Below are 18,267 nucleotides of genomic sequence, written 5' to 3' on the forward strand. Positions count from 1 at the left end.
TTTTTTAAAAACCTATTTTGGCTCAAAATTTTGTCTGAATACAGATTTATTTGGTGGTTCTATTTTTCTTTCATTGTTCTAGGGTTTTCTTACGGATCATATAAACATTTACATGGTCAAAAAACTGCAGGCTCATTTCAGTCCCTGTTCCCTTTACTCTCTTCCTCTCCCTCTATAGTAGCCATTTTTAATTTAATTTTCTCTTTATGCTGCTGTTCTTTTTTTTTTTAAACTAAGTAAATGTGTACAAATATTCCCCCTTTTATAAACAGGAAGTTTACTCAGTGTATCTTGTTTTCTGTTTTTTTTTTTTTTTTAACTATCTCCTATAGATCATTCTGCATTGGTATATGATATTCTTTACTTTGCATGTTTTTTATCCTACTGAGAACAGCTAAGTAGAAAATACATACATTTAGTACCTAAGGTAAAAAGACATAATATATGCCATTAAAGCAGCTGGTTATATCTTAGTGTATCTTGTGTATGTGGATCAGTTACCTTAAACACCAGCATATAATGGCATTTAGTGACTCACTCTATATGACTCACATTATAGTAACTTAGATATTTTTTTTAATGGTGAGGACTTTTCCTCATTTCAGTCTACCCAGTGTCTAGCACGGTGATAGTCTTCAGTGAAGTTTATTGAGTAAATGAAAAGTGTCTTTTATCTTAAAGGAGAAATACTTCATATTCTTGCTGAAATTTCTCTCAGCAATCCAAGTAAAATATGGTAGGTCTCCCCCACCCCCCAATTAAAAGTTATTGTAGGTCAGAGCCTTGTGACCATCAGGTAAAAATTATGGCAAAACAGATCTTGATTGTGTAGCCTTTTTTTAAGAGGCGAATTTGTAATGTTTCTATGAAGAAAAATACTTAGTCCACTAGGTTCCAGGTTTTAACACTTTTTTCACACTAATTATTTTAACTTACATGTAACTTTTTAAATCAAAAGTCTTATAGCAAACTTCTATCTGGCCTTCTATATAGTGACTATCAATGAAGCTTTAAACTAAAAAAGGAGAGATTACATTTAGAAAGGAGTTGTTACTACTACTCTAGTCTATTAGAGTAATATCTCCATCTGGTGGTATTTGTGAAAATTACAGGAGAGGACCTTAAGGTTGATTTTGTTTTATATATGTAAACTATTATTACCTGTTGTCCCTTATAAACTCAGATAAAATTGCATCAGAGGCTCAGTGTATTGTATTTAAAGCCCTCCCTTTTAATAATTCAGCCTAAATACCATGTTACCATGTGAACTAATGACTTTGGTGATTATACCATTTACACAATTAGCTGTTTAGTTCCATTTTAGACCATTTTAGGCTATGTTGAAATTATAAATGGAGACCAGTGTAGTTTCTCAGTGAGCTGTTAACTGGTTTCACAGATGTATTTGTATAGCGGTTAAGAAAGATTGTGGGAATTTGCTATTTCAGATTTATTATGGATTTATTGAATTGTTGATGGTCTGTAAAAGAAGAGATTCCTGAATTTATTTTTAGTACATTATATTTCATCATAACTTAATTATCATAAACTGCATCCCCCTGAAATGGTATAAACATAGATATAAACTTAAAACAAGTAGAAACTACAAATTTTTATTTTACTTGTTACCTTGAGGATTTGAAAAACATTTAACCTTTTCCTCACTCAATTTTTAAATAGCCTTTTCAGGACAAGAAATGTGGCTTAAGCTTGTCTTCCCAAGTTCCTAGACCATGATTATGTGTTTGTTCAGTTTTGCCATTACCTTGGAAGCAGATTGTGATCTTACTGCTTTTTTCTTTTAGCCAAAGCTGTAGGTTAACATTGTCTTTTCTGTTTGTTTTGCCATAGACAGTTAAAGTATGAAACAAAGAAGCATTAGAAATATGGCGCTTCCTGATGACTTCAATTTTTTTTTAATGAATTTTGTTTGAAATTTATTTTCTAATTATAGCCAGTCGGATGATGATTCTGGGTCAGCTTCAGGCTCTGGATCTGGTTCGAGTTCTGGAAGCAGTAGTGATGGAAGCAGTAGCCAGTCAGGTAGCAGTGACTCTGACTCTGGATCTGAATCAGGCAGTCAGTCAGAGTCGGAGTCAGACACTTCTCGAGAGAATAAAGTCCAAGCAAAACCACCGAAAGTTGATGGAGCTGAGGTAATGAATAAAGTATCCAATGAAAAGTAGACTTCTTGTATTGTACTGACAAAATTTGTAACATTTTTTTGTAGAATTCTTAATTTAACTTAAAAAAAACATTAAACATGGAGATATATTTTTAACAATTCTCAAACTTGAGTTTAGATTTCTGTAGACTAATTGGCTTGACAGATAAGTAGTTGTTAACTATAAAACAGTGACTACAAAATAAGCAAACCTTTTTCTTCCTATTTCCAAGGCAGAAGTGAAGTTTCATAAATGTTCAGTATCTCATGGATAAAAAGTTAAAGGCTTTGTGTGGTCTTTGTATTAATTTTACAGAGTATGAGCGCTCAAGATTTTAAAAGATTTTTTTTCACAGTTAGAAAAATTTAATAGATCTCTGCTTCCATGAAGTAACATAAACTAGACTGAGGACAGTTTGAACTGAACTACTGCAAGATACACTCAAACTTGTCATAACACAATACAGTAATGTTGCTTAGAATACCAGTTATGATGAGATGGTTTGTCCAGTAAAGAAATCCACTTATAGCTTCCTTCATGGGCAAATCTTGCTACCAAAAAAGAACTGAACTAAAACTGTTTTGTGACATTGTTGATTTGAATTCTGACTCAAACTCTTCATCTCACACCAGTATAAAATACTGAATAAGTCTCACCTTGAGTAGCACTGGTGTTGCATATTTTTACAAATAGCATTCTTAACACCAGTAATATTGTCTGCCTGTGAAGGTCAACTCATTGTAAATTCTTTAGGTACATCTGAAGACAAAGCAACAGTTAAGAATCTTTTAATGCCATAGTGGGTAACAGTATTTGTATACAGAATGGTTGATTTAATTAAGGTTTTATATAAAATGCCAACTGTAGTATTTAGTTTTACTGTTAAAAATTTATGATAAAATTGTTATTTGTGTGCTAATTAATGCTAATATAACAACATAAAAAAAGGTTTGCAGTTTTACAGCAAAGTAAACATTAAATAGTATGGCAGACGTAAATTTGATGCATCATGGTTAAATTCTCATTAGCATTTTACTAATTAGATTATAATAACATTGTATTATGTATAATGAGAATAAAAAATAGTCTCACAAGGCAGTCGAAAATGTACTTTTTTTTTAAAGTTAACTTTTTTTTTTTTTTCAATTTTCTCAACATTTCAACTTTTGGTTTATATTTCTATTAGTTTTGGAAATCTAGTCCTAGTATTCTGGCTGTTCAGAGATCTGCAATGCTCAAGAAGCAGCAGCAGCAGCATCAAGCTTCATCTAACAGTGCATCAGAAGAGGTGAGGTTTCCTTAAAAGTAGATAAGCCTGTCATTTAAGTAGATATTTGTAAAATTATTAGGAATAGTGTTTTGCAAGAATGGATAAGAATGACATTGTTTAAATTTGTACCAAGAGTTCTGAAATATAGCCATAACTTTTAACCAATAATACCACTTTCAGAGGTTAATACAAAATAAGCAATGGAAGTGTGTACAGTTACTCATTGCAGCACAGCTAAAAATGTATATGAATATTTGGTAAATAAACATACTTAAGCATATATATTACTAAACATATATTATTAAATGATTATTCTAGCATTAAAATATTTTTTAAAAGATTTGTTTACGCATACAAGAATTTGGTGTAGGCCAGAGGTACAGGAGTTGTTGGGGGAGGTGGGGGTTGGAGGCTTCACCAAAGACAGTGGGGAGCAGAACAGACAGATTGACTGAAATGTACTGCTGAGGGGAGCAGTGAGCAAGACAGGAGAGGTCTGCTATACCATGCGGGTCACCTCCCTGGCCTGGATAGAATTTGTGCTACAGTGGCTTTGAGTAGCTTCATATGCTATGCTTTAACCCCTTGCACCAACAGGGAGGACCCTAAAATCATTTCTGTGGAAAATACTAATAATAGAATTCTCCACATATTTTTAAAATTACAGGTTGCATCTTGTTTTTCTCTGTGTATATGAGCACATATGCTGTATATGTTTGAGCACAAAACATTCAGAACTAACTATACCAAAAACTCTAATGAGGAACAAAAACACTAAATTTTTGACATAGCAACAGTTAAGATTCTTTTTTTATGCCATAGTGGGTAACAGTATTCGGCTGCAGAAATTGTTGACTTAGTTAAGGTTTTATATAAAATGCTAACTGCGGTATTTATCTAGTTTCACTGTTACAGATTTATGATAAAATTCTTAATTTGTATGCTAATTAATGATAAAACAACATAGGAAAAAAAGTTTAGCGTTACTTTTACAGCAAAGTGAACATTAAATAGTGTGGCACACCATGTGTCATGGTTAAATTCTCATCATTAGTGATGTTGACTTTTTCTTTACAGGATTCATCTAGCAGTGAAGACTCTGATGACTCATCAAATGAGGTCAAAAGGAAAAAGCATAAGGAGTATGTCATTTTGTTCAGCTGATTACTTTCAAATGAGGAAACTCTTACTTAACACTTTTCTATTTATGAAAACTTTTTACCAAAAGTAGACTTTTGAAAATTCTTGGTCTATGGCATTTTATTAGGTTAATTTGAGCCCTTAATCCTTAACATTTGTCTTGGAAATGACCTGGTGTTTCAGTGCTGCTTGTTTATCTCCCCTATATATTTCTCACTAACTTTTAGTGATATCAGAAAACTTTGTAACTTGGAAACAGAAGTATACAGACCAAAGAATGACTATGAGTAATTCTCTTAGTATATGTAATAGCTATTCTTAATATTGATCTGTGTGTAAAATTTACCTGTAGAACTCATATCGAAACTCAAAGTGATTTTTCTAAAGATCTTGACTGAAAAAGTGTTGAGTACTGCAAATTCTCAATTCATGTAAATGGTTTTTAAACTCGAAATTAGAGGTTTTTAAACTCTTAATTTGTTCAAAAACGATGTATTATCTTACGATATTCTATTTTCTTTGATATTCTGTTCTTTAACTTTGTGTCATTTATCCCACTATGCATTTTATCTTACGCACCTTTAATATGAAGATTAATATCTTCTACAGTTTCTGATAATTTAGTCATTGTACCTCTACAATTTCTCATTTTGTAATCGGGTTGCTGTTAGTAGTTATCTACTGAATCTGTGTGTGTGTTTGATTATCCTTTCCATCCTCCATGAATTTTACTATGTCATGTTTTTCAACCATTTAAGGCTATAATACTATATTATGGCTGATTTCTTCAGTTGTTTCATTTAAGTGCATTTTCAATTACAGTTTCTTATTATTTAGTCTTTCATTGTGTTAGTAGTTTCTAAACTTACCATGGGTGCAAAAAAGAACATTTTTAAAAACAAGAATTTTGAAATAAGGGGATAGCCTTCTTTGGTATAAAAATTTTAAGTTCACAAAATTTTCAAATGAAGACTTTTCATATATTCTGTCTGTTGCTACTTCTCCTATGCACATAATGAAAAATATTTCAAGGTAATAAATTTGCTTTTCTATAGTGTTGTTATCATAACCAGATTATATGTGCTTATTGAATGTAACCCTTAACATAACCAAAATTGAGTAGTGGAACAGAAGCAGTAATTGAGACAGGAAATGTAAAAGAAAGTAATGTGTATCATTGAAGTTTATATTGCAGCAGAAATTAACATGTGCATCCGTTATTTTTTGTCTACATGTTGATTTGAGTTCAATAGACTAAAATAGTAATAAAGATGATCATTGAACATCGGATTAGACGGGCTGATTTTTTTCTGTGTGTGTTTTTTTTTTAACTGTAATTTGTTTCCTTTGAGCATATATTTTAAAAATTAGTTTTGAAGGAAATGCTTTGAAAAATCAGTCTCTAGACAATTAAAAGAAGTTTAGAAACTTGAAAGTTGTTACAAGATTTCTAAAAGTAAATCCTGTCACTTGTAGCATGCTATGTTTTCATCCATTGTGAGAATAAAAATAACATTTACTAATTATCACCCATTGAGTTGTAACTAAATTATTGACAAGACTTGAGTTACACCAAATCTATGAAGAATATTTTTAGTCTCTCTTATTTTACAGACATTTAATTATTTTTGTTTGGATGAAAGCAGCAGTATTTTTGACACTACCTAGAATGTAATTTAGTTTTTATTCGATTATTTTTGTATTTTTAAATACAAGTATACATACAAACTTGCTATGTACAATGTAAATGTAAATGAAAATACTTTCTGTATTTTATATACAGTGAAGATTGGCAGATGTCTGGGTCAGGATCCCCATCTCAATCTGGTTCAGATTCAGAATCTGAAGAAGAAAGAGAGAAAAGCAGTTGTGATGAGACAGAATCAGATTATGAGCCAAAAAACAAAGTTAAAAGCAGAAAACCTCAAAATAGGTAAGGATACTATGTTCTGTATTGTTGCAAATGGTTGCTTACAGGAGGTATTTCTTCTTTTTGTATATGGATTCTCAGACCTTGTTATGCCATTGTTTCCTTCTGATTGATCTTCCCAAGATCTAAGGCAAAAAATGGAAAGAAGATTCTTGGACAAAAAAAGAGACAGATTGATTCATCTGAAGATGATGATGAAGACTATGATAATGATAAAAGAAGTTCTCGTCGGCAAGCAACTGTCAATGTTAGCTATAAAGAAGATGAAGAAATGAAAACAGATTCTGATGACCTATTGGAAGTCTGTGGAGAGGATGTTCCTCAACCTGAAGAAGAAGAATTTGAAACAATAGAACGGTTTATGGATTGTCGGATTGGGAGAAAAGGAGGTATTTTATTTTTAAATGACTTTATGATATTTTTCACTAATATTTACTGGGGTTAAAGATATATTAAGACTTTTTGATCTTGAAAGTAGAAGAGGGTATTTTTTGTTTGCTTCATTTATTTGATATAACTATACTTTTCTAATCCTTTATATTTTCTTCCTAGAAAGTATCTACTTGACTGTACTTCATGGATATGTTTTAATTTAAAAATTTTAATTTATGTATTTGAACTTTTTAGTTGCCTTGCATAAATAGTTGATTTTTAGGTACTTAAAATAGGTATCTCAAATAGGTATATTATTTTCATGTATCTGATAGTTTTGTTTTAGAGATATAATTCAGAATTTATATAAGTTTAAGATATACTTAGTTTACCACAGTAAGTTCAGTTAATAATCTCCTGTGGATACAATAAAAAAAGGTTAAGAGATTATGTGTCCATAATCTCCTATGGATAACAAATAAAAAAGGGTTTTGCCCTTGTAATGAGAACTTTTGGGATTTACTGTCTATTAGCAACTTTTAAATAAAATAGTGTTAACTATTGTCACCATGTTGCACATTATATTCCCACTTACGTATCTTCTAACTGTTCATTTGTAAATTTTGATAACAACCTTTATCTAATTCTCCCCACTTTTCTTATCTACAAATCTGCCCTCCATTTCTATGAGTGTGGTGGTATGTTCTTTATTTTTTGTTTCATTTAGCATACTGATCTCAGTTGGTGATCCATGTTATCACAAATGATAATATTTCCTTCCTTTGTTTTGGTTGTATTCTATTTCATCATTATATTTATTTCCCTTTCTCACACATAAGCACATACATGCACAATCTTGTTCATCTAATTAGCTTAAGGGATACTTAAGTTGTTTCCATGCCTTTAGCGCTTATAAATAATGCTGTGATGAACATGTGGTTATTGATCTCTCTTTCACTTAGTGACATTGACTGTGCAATTTTCCCTGAATTTTTATTTTTATATATGCTACAAAGAAATGAATGTGTATCTATCTGTCCTTTTTTATTATGTTTTAAGCATCCTTGTTTATTTTTTCACAGTCATCATGGTTTTTGAACCACCAAAGTGCCCACAGTCCACTGGGCTTACCTCTCACTGTACTGGCTTTCCCCCTTTAACCTCCACTCACTTTATCCCATTCTCCCTCCTAAATGTCCCTGACTTATAGTCTGCTTTTTTTTTTTTTTAAAGATTTATTTATTTGTTCATACAGAACTGGGGTACAGGCCAGAGGCTCAGGGGTGGTGAGAGGCTTCATCAGAGACAGAGTGGGGAGCAGAACAGGCAGATTGACGAAGTACACTGCTGAGGGGAGCAGCGGGCGGGCCAGGAGATGTCTGCCACGCCATTTGGTCACCTCCGGGGCAGGTGGGAATCGAACTCATGCGGAAGTGGCTTTTAGATTCTCAGTGCGGTGCTTTAACCCGCTGTGCACCAGGGAGGGCCGGCATGCACTTTTTAAAAATTAATTTTCAGTTACTTATTTCCTAGTCATCAGTTACTATAAATTGTGCTGCTTGTCTTTTGAATTATTTTTCCTGTAACTTTTTAAAATAGGGGGAAATAAATTAGAAAATCTTAATGTAAAATTGAGTTTTTCCTATGAATATATAATATACTTACCTATAAGTTTTTGTACCCTGGTATTTATTAAGAGTGCATATGGCCTCCCTGGTGGTGCAGGGAGTTAAGTCTCAGCATTATGAAGCTATCCGCAGCCATTGCAACACAACTTTGATCATCAATCACAGAACTAATAGAGGGCTCAGCAGACTTCGTCTGTCTCACCTGTTGTTCTGCTCAACAATGTATTTCAGTCAATCTTCCTGTTATACTCCCCACTCTTGTCGCTGGTGAATCCTTCCACCTTCTTTATCTCTGGCCTACACTCCAGCTATATGCATAAATAAATAAATATTTAAAAACAAAAAGCATGTATCTTTCTACCCATATTCTTGACTTTCTTTAGTTGAAAAGAAATGACAAATGACATGAATTTCCTGTACTTTCTTTTTCAGCTACTGGTGCTACCACAACTATCTATGCAGTTGAAGCTGATGGTGACCCTAATTCAGGATTTGAAAAAAATAAAGAACCTGGAGAGATACAATATTTAATTAAATGGAAAGGATGGTCCCATATTCACAACACTTGGGAGACAGAAGAAACCCTTAAACAACAGAATGTTAGAGGAATGAAAAAATTGGATAATTATAAGAAAAAAGACCAGGAAACAAAAAGATGGTAACACAGATTATTACAGTGCTTTTTTTTTATAGGGATATATAATCAAGAATGAAATGATAACCAAAAATAACTATGTAGACTTAACTTGATTTTTACCTACAAGTAAAACTTCTAGGAATAACTATATCAAACTTTGTCCATAATAACAAATAACTTGGAGGGCCTCCCTGGTGGTGCAGGGCTTGTTTCATGCTATCATACTAGTAGCCACTGTGACTTGTGTGCAATTCCCAGCCAAGGTGCTGGCCTACGTGGTGCAGCAGACTTTTCCTATCTCTCCTGCTGCTTCCCACTCTGTCTCTGGTAAAGCTTCGCACCCCTTGCACCCCTGACCTACACTCCAGTTTTTGTATGCATAAGTAAATAAACTCCTTAAAAGCAAATCACTTAACATGTTTTTAAATTACAGATTTTAGAGTTAAGAATTAGTGATGGTTAATTTTTTCATTTTTTCAAATTTGGAATAACATTGTATTGTAACATTATGTAAGTTCCGGATGTCGCTCACTGAGAATCATGTGTCTATACTACATTGTGCTCACTGAAAAGTTCAAATTGATCCTTCAACATACTGTTAGCTTTTCCCCTATTTAGCCACTTCTCTTCCCTTTTTCTTCTTTTTCTAACTTTATTTTTCAAACTTGGCTTACTTCATAAGTGTGAAAATGTGATATTTTTGTGCCAGAAGTATTGTTGGGAGCATTAGGTTGTTTTAGAGAAGATTTTGAACTCTTCCTGAATTATCTTTCAGGTTAAAAAATGCTTCTCCAGAAGATGTGGAATATTATAATTGTCAGCAAGAACTCACAGATGATCTGCATAAGCAGTATCAAATAGTGGAGCGAATAATTGGTTAGTAATAAATGATTCTAATTAAACTTTTTTACCTTTTTTATATTTGAAATGATTAGAAAAAATTTAAACCTCTTAGACACCTACTATAGTGACTTGCTCTTGCTATAATATTGTAAACCAGGTGATTGTTTACTTATGTAGCTTTTACTAAGAATTATGTATCAGATAAGGTTAAATGTAAAATATATATCTGATTTATGTTATAGCTCATTCCAATCAAAAGTCAGCGGCTGGTTATCCTGATTATTACTGCAAATGGCAGGGCCTTCCATACTCAGAATGCAGCTGGGAAGATGGAGCTCTTATTTCCAAAAAGTTTCAGGCATGCATAGATGAATATTTTAGTAGGAATCAATCAAAAACCACTCCTTTTAAAGATTGCAAAGTGAGTATTGTTTAACATTTTTAATTATTTAAATAGATTTGTGCTTTATAAATATTATGAACCTGAATAGACAACTGGATCTTGATTTCCTCCTTAGCTACTGGAGAGAGCTGCTTGGTTGGTTGATACACAGAAGGAATTGTATTCCTGTAATTACTATGTGATCTTAGATGTGGCTTTTTATTTAACTTTAGTGAGTGAAATGATCAGAGAAATGTAAGTTGGTGGAGGGATTCTGGGTTATGGGTTAGTGAGACCAAATAAGAAAATTTTCTTAGAATCTAGATGTACATTTTTAGTTTTTCTATGAGCTTAGTTAGTAATAAATGGTTAAGAGGGATGGAAAAGAGGGATGTATATACATAAGAAAATATCTAGAGTTACCAGAGATCTTTGTACTTTAAAGTTACTGGAGTAATGGAAATCAATATACTGAGAGTTTCTTATTAGAGGATTGAATTAAATTCATAAAGATAATCTAGAAACTTGAAATCAGTTGGGAACTTAAGCCAGTTTTATGATTTATTTTTGGGAGCAGTACTAAATGGGTGAATTTACCATGCCTTTTGCTTGTGAAAAATATGAGATCCATGTATTTCAACAGGTCATTTCTGTTATTTCTTGCTCACAAATGAACATAAAATACTGTACTTTTTTGTAGAAATAGAAAATAGTATTTGAATTCTTAGATACATTTTGAATAAGGGAATGTCTGAGCTTGATTTAAGGTACAAATTCAAAACATGTTAATACTGCGATATTCATTTTTTAGTATCATTCCTTACATTCAGTAATTCAGCATATTAACATTAACATTTATTTTTCTAAAGGTATTGAAACAAAGACCAAGATTTGTAGCTCTGAAGAAACAGCCATCTTACATTGGAGGGCATGAAGGTTTAGAATTAAGAGATTATCAACTAAATGGTCTAAATTGGCTTGCTCATTCTTGGTGCAAGTAAGTATTTTTTGAATTAAGTTGAGTAAAAGTTTCCAAGTACAGGATTTGAACAAAATTTCCATCTAACAAACCATAAAATCCTTTGATATTTGATAGTATGTAAGCAATCTTTATATACTAATAAGAAGTTCTATGAGATTAACCTGTTTGCAGTACGTAAGTTAGTATTTATTGAATTTAAAATCAGATTGTGTGTGTGTATATATCTATGTGTATATATATATATATAATCCTATCCAATATTAGTCCTTGTCTATTTCTTTCCTCCTAGTTTCTTCTGATACCCATTTATGCCTCTAATATTTTCCCTCTTGCCTATGTTCCCCCTCTCTATTGTTGTCAATATAGGTGAGTCTAAGGTGCAGTTTTTCTTCTTGAACTTTGCAGTGCTATAGTTTTTTCTGCTATCTATTCTGCTTGCTTTTTCTTTATTTAGTATATTTGGACTGTTTTAGTAGATGGATTTTGTTCTTAGTTACATAATTGTTTAAAGCTAATACAGTCGATCTTTATGCCTTTTCTGATCGAAAATGGTAAACTTCCATTATATGTATTTCTTACAGCTCATAAATGTGGTATATTGTGTATAATATCTATCAGATTAATTTTAAATTAAAACTTACGGGTTATGTAAAAGTTTGTCAGATTGAGTGTATTATATACAGTTTTTGAGCTTTAAAAATTTAAAGTGTAATGGACATTCACTATTAACAGTTTTGTGTTTACAACATAATGCCAAATCATTATGTTGTGTATATAATGTAAAATCAAATATTTCCCATCTATTAGCAATTTTTCAAATTTAGTCTATGGACTCCATGCTATACACTACATTGCTATAACTTATTACTGGAAATTGGTACTTGATATTATTCACCCATTTAACCTACCGCCAAACCCCCTATCTAGTAAGTACCAATCTATTCTATTTATGAGTTTGATTTTGTTTATTTTTTTCAGTTTCCATAATAGGTGAAATCATGTTATCTTTTTCTCAGTGGTGCATTTCATTTAGCATAATGCCTTCATGTTTCAAATGATAAGATTTCATTCTGTTTTACAACTGTGTAGTATTCCGTTATGTGTGTATACTACATCTTTATACATATATTGCTTGATACATATTTTGGCCTTTGTAAATATGCTAATCTTTGTTTTCTGATTTTTGTTTTTAATTTCATAGAGGAAATAGTTGCATACTTGCTGATGAAATGGGCCTTGGAAAAACTATACAGACGATCTCATTTCTGAACTATTTGTTTCATGAACATCAATTATATGGACCTTTTCTATTAGTTGTACCACTTTCTACTCTCACTTCCTGGCAAAGAGAAATTCAGACCTGGGCTTCTCAAATGAATGCTGTGGTTTATTTAGGTGACATTAATAGCAGAAACATGGTAAGTTGCCTCTATAGGTTTAGAAATCTAGACATACTTATATTTGAGGATAAGTGGTTTATTTACCTTTATAGTTTTAGTTTCTGTTTCTAGCATAGAACTTGTCACAAAGTGCTCAAAATATGGTTATCATGTAAACATGAAATGAAATGTTGAATACTTAGTTTTAAAAATCAATTTTTGGTTTAGTGTCATATATTGTAGCTATTTTTCTTACAAGAAGCTTCAAGTACACATAACCACACACAAGGGAAGTAAACTAATTCTTTATGTGCACATCTCCAGTTTCAGCTTTAACCCTCACTTTCACCTCTGTGCCAAAATACTGTTCCCTTCCCAATTAGTACATCTACCAGAATATTTTCATCCATGAATGTTAGTTGTTAACTGAGTGAATTACTTGTATTTTTTTAAATAAGTTTCTTTTAATGAAAGGTGTAGTTTGCCCATCTATTTTATATGTATCTATGGTAACTTTTCAACTATATAAAACTACAGTTGTTATTGCATAAACATAGATGTAGTTGTTTGTGTTTTTAATGGATTTTATGTTGGATATTCAAGTAAAAGTTCACTTTTCTTGATGTTTGTCTTAAAATTATCTTTAAAATTTCTTAAAACAGATAAGAACTCATGAATGGATGCATCCCCAGACCAAACGGTTAAAATTTAATATATTGTTAACAACTTACGAGATTTTGTTAAAGGATAAGGTATGTATTGTTTATGTTTGTTTTTCTGTTTCTCAGTGTTGTGGACAATATGAAAAATAGTTTAAAATGAGGATTAGCAAACTACAAATCTGGTTTATTTTTTAATAACCTTGAACTAAGAATGATCTATTTTTAAAGGCTTCTCAGAACAAACTAAAGAAAGTATAACAGACCACGACACATTTTTCTGCGAAGTTTAAATAATTATAATCTGGTTCTTTACCAAAAAAGTTGCTAATTTTTGACTTACATGAAATCTGTTTAGCTATAATGCCCAGAGGGAGATCTAATAGGATTAAGTGCGGTGCTGAAAACTTTGTAACTATTATCATACTTAAGTCTTAAGAGTTCATATTTCAATTCTTGTATAATATATGCAATAAAAGAAAAAAGGCCAGGTTCTCAAAGAGGTTAATGAACTTGCTTAAGGTCACACAGCTATTAAGTTGCAAGCAGAATTATATCTGTTTTGGTTTTAAGTTTGAGACCTAAGTTTTTGTGTTAGATCTGCCATTCATAAACATCATACAATGAGTTATACTTACACTTGGAATAAGACACTATTTAAATTTGTATCATATTTTCTCCAAACTGATCAGTAGAGGCTTTTGTTGGGCTTATATGTCTTGTAAAATTTTTAAATGGTATTTTTCTTCCTTTACTTTTAATATGTAAACTTATAAAAGGCCTCCTTTAAATTATGCTGTTTTTTAATGGCTAAATTTGTCATGGAAGAAACTATTTTGTATGTTGAATCACTTGGTTTGAGGACACTAATAGAAATAGTCTTTATTTGAATATTAGAAGTATGTTTGATTTCACTTTGCCTTATTTTATAATTTGAATTCTAATGTTTTCAAAATATTAACTGTGTTCTGTTTATATTAAGGCATTCCTTGGAGGTCTAAATTGGGCGTTTATAGGTGTAGATGAAGCGCACAGATTAAAGAATGATGATTCTCTTCTGTATAAAACTTTAATAGACTTTAAGTCCAATCATCGTCTCCTTATCACTGGAACTCCTCTACAAAACTCCCTAAAAGAGCTCTGGTCTTTGCTACATTTCATTATGCCAGAAAAGTAAGAAAATTTTGGGATATTTGATTTTAATCTTAGTTTTTCATGGTAAATTTAGGAAAGTAGTATCTATAAGAGATTTTGTTGCTCTAAAACATTGGCACACAGATTAAGATGGGCTATCTTAATTTATAGTAATATTTTAGCCTTTCAATTTTGTAAATGAGCATAAGCCCTGTATATTAAATTATAAGTTGGTTTACTCATGTTCAAATGAACCTGTTTGAAAAACTATTATTGTTAATATTTAACAGTACCAATAAAAACATGCTTGGCACTTCCCTGTTCTAAATGAGGAAAATGAAGACTAGCTATGGATAACTCACTTCTCTTTTAGTAGATTTGAGAACTTAAAAATTATATTCTTAGTGAAATATATTGGTAGTAGATGCTTAAAAATACTTCTTTATTTAACTGAAAGAGAATTTCAGTTTTCATAAAACAACTGTTTATATTTCAGTATTATAGAGTTTTTGGGAATGGTGGTGGTTATATGTGACTAATTCTAGCGAATATTTTTCCTGAAAATTTGTGGTTTCTTACATATGACTGCCTGAAATTCAAGTCTCAGTTGCACTTTGACTTTTTTTCAGTAGTTCTTCCATTTTCTTAAATTTTTAAGGTTTTCATCCTGGGAAGATTTTGAAGAAGAACATGGCAAAGGCAGAGAATATGGTTATGCAAGCCTCCACAAGGAGCTGGAGCCATTTCTATTACGCAGAGTTAAGAAAGATGTAGAAAAATCTCTTCCTGCCAAGGTTGAGCAGATTTTAAGAATGGAAATGAGTGCTTTACAGAAACAATATTACAAGTAAGCAGTCAATACATATGTTCTGAATAATTCCCCAATCTTTGTCTCATCAAGATGCCTCCCTCTATCTTTCAGAGCAGTAACAATTCTTGAGTTTTACAATAGGTTTATTCTGTGGCATAGTGGGGCAGAGAGACTTTAATGGCTTGTCTAGTACTATGAGTGACCTAAGGTTAATTTGTCTTTGAATGCATCATTAATTACATTTCTATTTCATACTAATACATTACTGAGGATTTCTTACAAGTATTAGGAGTTAATGATATTAAGTCATTATTATGAAACTGATAGCAATATAACTGACATATAGAAGTAGATGCCAGAAAACTTGGAACAGAATTTCAGCTCTGTTGGCCTTTTGAACGCTGTTAATCATATCTTGTATAAATTATGCTTGTCAGCCTATATACTAATACCCCAAAAAATCTAAAAGGAAAATATGTCCTAATAGCTATTGTGATATTTAATTGCATAAAATGTACTACTGTATGCACTTGAATCTAAAAAGAAAACTGTTCAGTTGTAGAAAAGTCATGACATTTTTCCTGTTTTCAATCAAAAATATGTGGAGATGCATCTTAATAGATTCTTATTGAGGAAAACTTCAGACATACATAAAAGATGATAAAACTCCCACCACTCAGCTTGTATAATAAGCTTTTCAACTTACAGTTTTTTTATTTCTGGTGACTCCCATTTTCCTACCCCCATCAGTTTGAGGCAAAGCAAGAGATTAAATAGTTTTAAGTCTCTTTGGAAAAGGTGGTAGAAGGGAAAGTAGATTATGGGTGAGAGGAAAATCTGTGTGTATGGCATGGAGTAATAAAATAACTACCCATAATTTTTAAGCTATATACGTGTTATGTAAATCTACTTTGCTAAAACCTGTGGCTAAATTAGATAACTTCATGTGACTTCTTAGTCTATGCATTATCTTTTTTTAATGTAGTAAATTTGTACAAAGGTTAAGATAAATAATAGTTGACCAAATAACAATTTTCATGATTATTTTCTCCAACAGGTGGATATTGACTAGGAATTACAAAGCCCTCAGCAAAGGTTCCAAGGGCAGTACCTCAGGCTTTTTGAACATTATGATGGAGCTAAAGAAATGTTGTAACCATTGCTACCTCATTAAACCACCAGATAATAATGAATTCTATAATAAACAGGAGGCCTTACAAGTAAGAATCTTAAAATATTGTTATTTTAAGGCAAAGCAAAGCTCTTAAAATACTTATTTTACTTGTAAGTAACAGTAGTATGATGTTTTAATATTTTGGTTAGTTCTGTTTGATTATTGATGATGTAAATAATGGTGGGTAATATTTTTTAATACTTTCAAAAAAGCCTTCAAATTGTAATTTGCCCAACTACTATGTTCCGTTTTCAAGAAATGAATCTCTTTTACCATGGAATATTGTAATGTATACAGCAAGAATTCCTTAGTGTAGTCTTAATTGTGAATAAAAATCACTAGTGGTGATTATGTTAAATTAGTGATAGAGCAAGTAGATAGTCTAAGGACACCTTAACCTCAGATAGTACAGTTCCAATCACTTTAGATATATTAAATGTGAAGAAGGAACAGTTAACATCCAGCCACAGTGGTTCTCTGAAGTTCTAGAATCACTGACTAATATCCATAAATTAGAATACATTTCTAACTCTGAAACTTTTGGTTGCTTAGTTGCTGCTTCTTACAGGGTATTTTTAGCTAAGAATTTTAGAGAAATAGCTTAGTGACTTACAAATATAGAGTAAGACAGTGCCTTTGTTCCCCTGAAAATATAAAAACATAGATGTAAGTGGCAAGTAAAATTTAGCATAATAAAATAAAAGTAATTTTTAAAAATGGAAATTTATTTTCTAACATTAGGGAAATTTTAATTCTCAGTTTAAAAGAATTAAACTGAAGTGTTAAGTGGAACATTTGTTGTGATTGGATCCTTAATATAACAGTTGTAATTTATTATTTCCTTAGCACTTAATCCGTAGTAGCGGAAAATTGATTCTTCTTGACAAGCTGTTAATTCGCCTAAGAGAACGAGGCAATAGAGTTCTTATTTTTTCACAAATGGTGCGGATGTTAGATATACTTGCAGAATATTTGAAATATCGTCAGTTCCCCTTTCAAGTAAGCATTTCATTTTCTCTTTTTAGTTGGTATAAATTTAATCTAATTCCTGAGCACATTCTGTAGAATTTTGTTTGAAATTCTGTTGTAAGTATAGATTTTTATTTAAATTGTATTACGAAAATGTATTTTAAATACAGTATGTAATTATTCCTATTTTTCTTTCTGACTTTACATTTTGCAGCAAGTCACTTTTTCTTTTAATTCTGCATTATTTTTCTCTCCTTAAATCTAAAGCCTACAAAATACAGGCTTTAGTCTGAGGAAGAAAAGGCTTTGTGAAGCTGACCAGGATTGTTGCAGATTCTAAACAGTATGCACACAATTATTCCTGTGCATACTTTGCAGAGTAAAACTATATGACTTTAGGAAGGTAATAAAGATCAAAGTGGGTTTATAATCAATCTATTTAATACTTATTTTGAAATTAATTCAATATAATTTTAAGCTAATATAATTGAGATTTAATACTAGAGTCAAGTGGTAATCACAGTACTTTAATGATTTATTTCATCTGTATAGCAATTCATAAATAGTACCTTGAACATAGCAGGTGCTCAATATGCAACTAATAAATTTAGTGCAGGCAGTAAAATAAGAGTAGAATTATAATGAATCTCAACACATAATCTCTGCTCTCTTGGAGTCTACATTCTGGCAGGGGAGATAAACAGCTAAGCAGGTAACTAGAAATAAGCATAACATTATTAAACTCAGGTAAATGTTGTGAAGGCCAGATGTTTGGTGATGTGAACATAAATA

The 18,267-nt window shown here is 31.5% G+C and overlaps 1 protein-coding gene across 2 annotated transcripts in view; it reads left to right on the forward strand.

Annotated features, from left to right (window-relative positions):
• The window catches only part of CHD1 (chromodomain helicase DNA binding protein 1), a 73,809-nt gene that overhangs the window by 22,751 nt on the left and 32,791 nt on the right, over positions 1-18,267 (forward strand). For both annotated transcript variants that reach the window (XM_012721888.1, XM_004678114.2), the window contains exons 2-16: positions 1,955-2,156; positions 3,352-3,453; positions 4,513-4,577; positions 6,359-6,508; positions 6,629-6,894; positions 8,938-9,163; positions 9,918-10,018; positions 10,228-10,406; positions 11,237-11,364; positions 12,551-12,767; positions 13,391-13,480; positions 14,370-14,560; positions 15,180-15,368; positions 16,390-16,552; positions 17,353-17,505. In XM_012721888.1, the coding sequence (XP_012577342.1) occupies positions 1,955-2,156; positions 3,352-3,453; positions 4,513-4,577; positions 6,359-6,508; positions 6,629-6,894; positions 8,938-9,163; positions 9,918-10,018; positions 10,228-10,406; positions 11,237-11,364; positions 12,551-12,767; positions 13,391-13,480; positions 14,370-14,560; positions 15,180-15,368; positions 16,390-16,552; positions 17,353-17,505 (2,422 nt within the window). The remainder of the gene's footprint in view (positions 1-1,954; positions 2,157-3,351; positions 3,454-4,512; positions 4,578-6,358; positions 6,509-6,628; positions 6,895-8,937; positions 9,164-9,917; positions 10,019-10,227; positions 10,407-11,236; positions 11,365-12,550; positions 12,768-13,390; positions 13,481-14,369; positions 14,561-15,179; positions 15,369-16,389; positions 16,553-17,352; positions 17,506-18,267) is intronic.

The sequence above is a fragment of the Condylura cristata genome, unplaced genomic scaffold (assembly GCF_000260355.1).
Source record: "Condylura cristata isolate star-nosed mole 26May11 unplaced genomic scaffold, ConCri1.0 scaffold00007, whole genome shotgun sequence".
Taxonomy (NCBI): domain Eukaryota; kingdom Metazoa; phylum Chordata; class Mammalia; order Eulipotyphla; family Talpidae; genus Condylura; species Condylura cristata.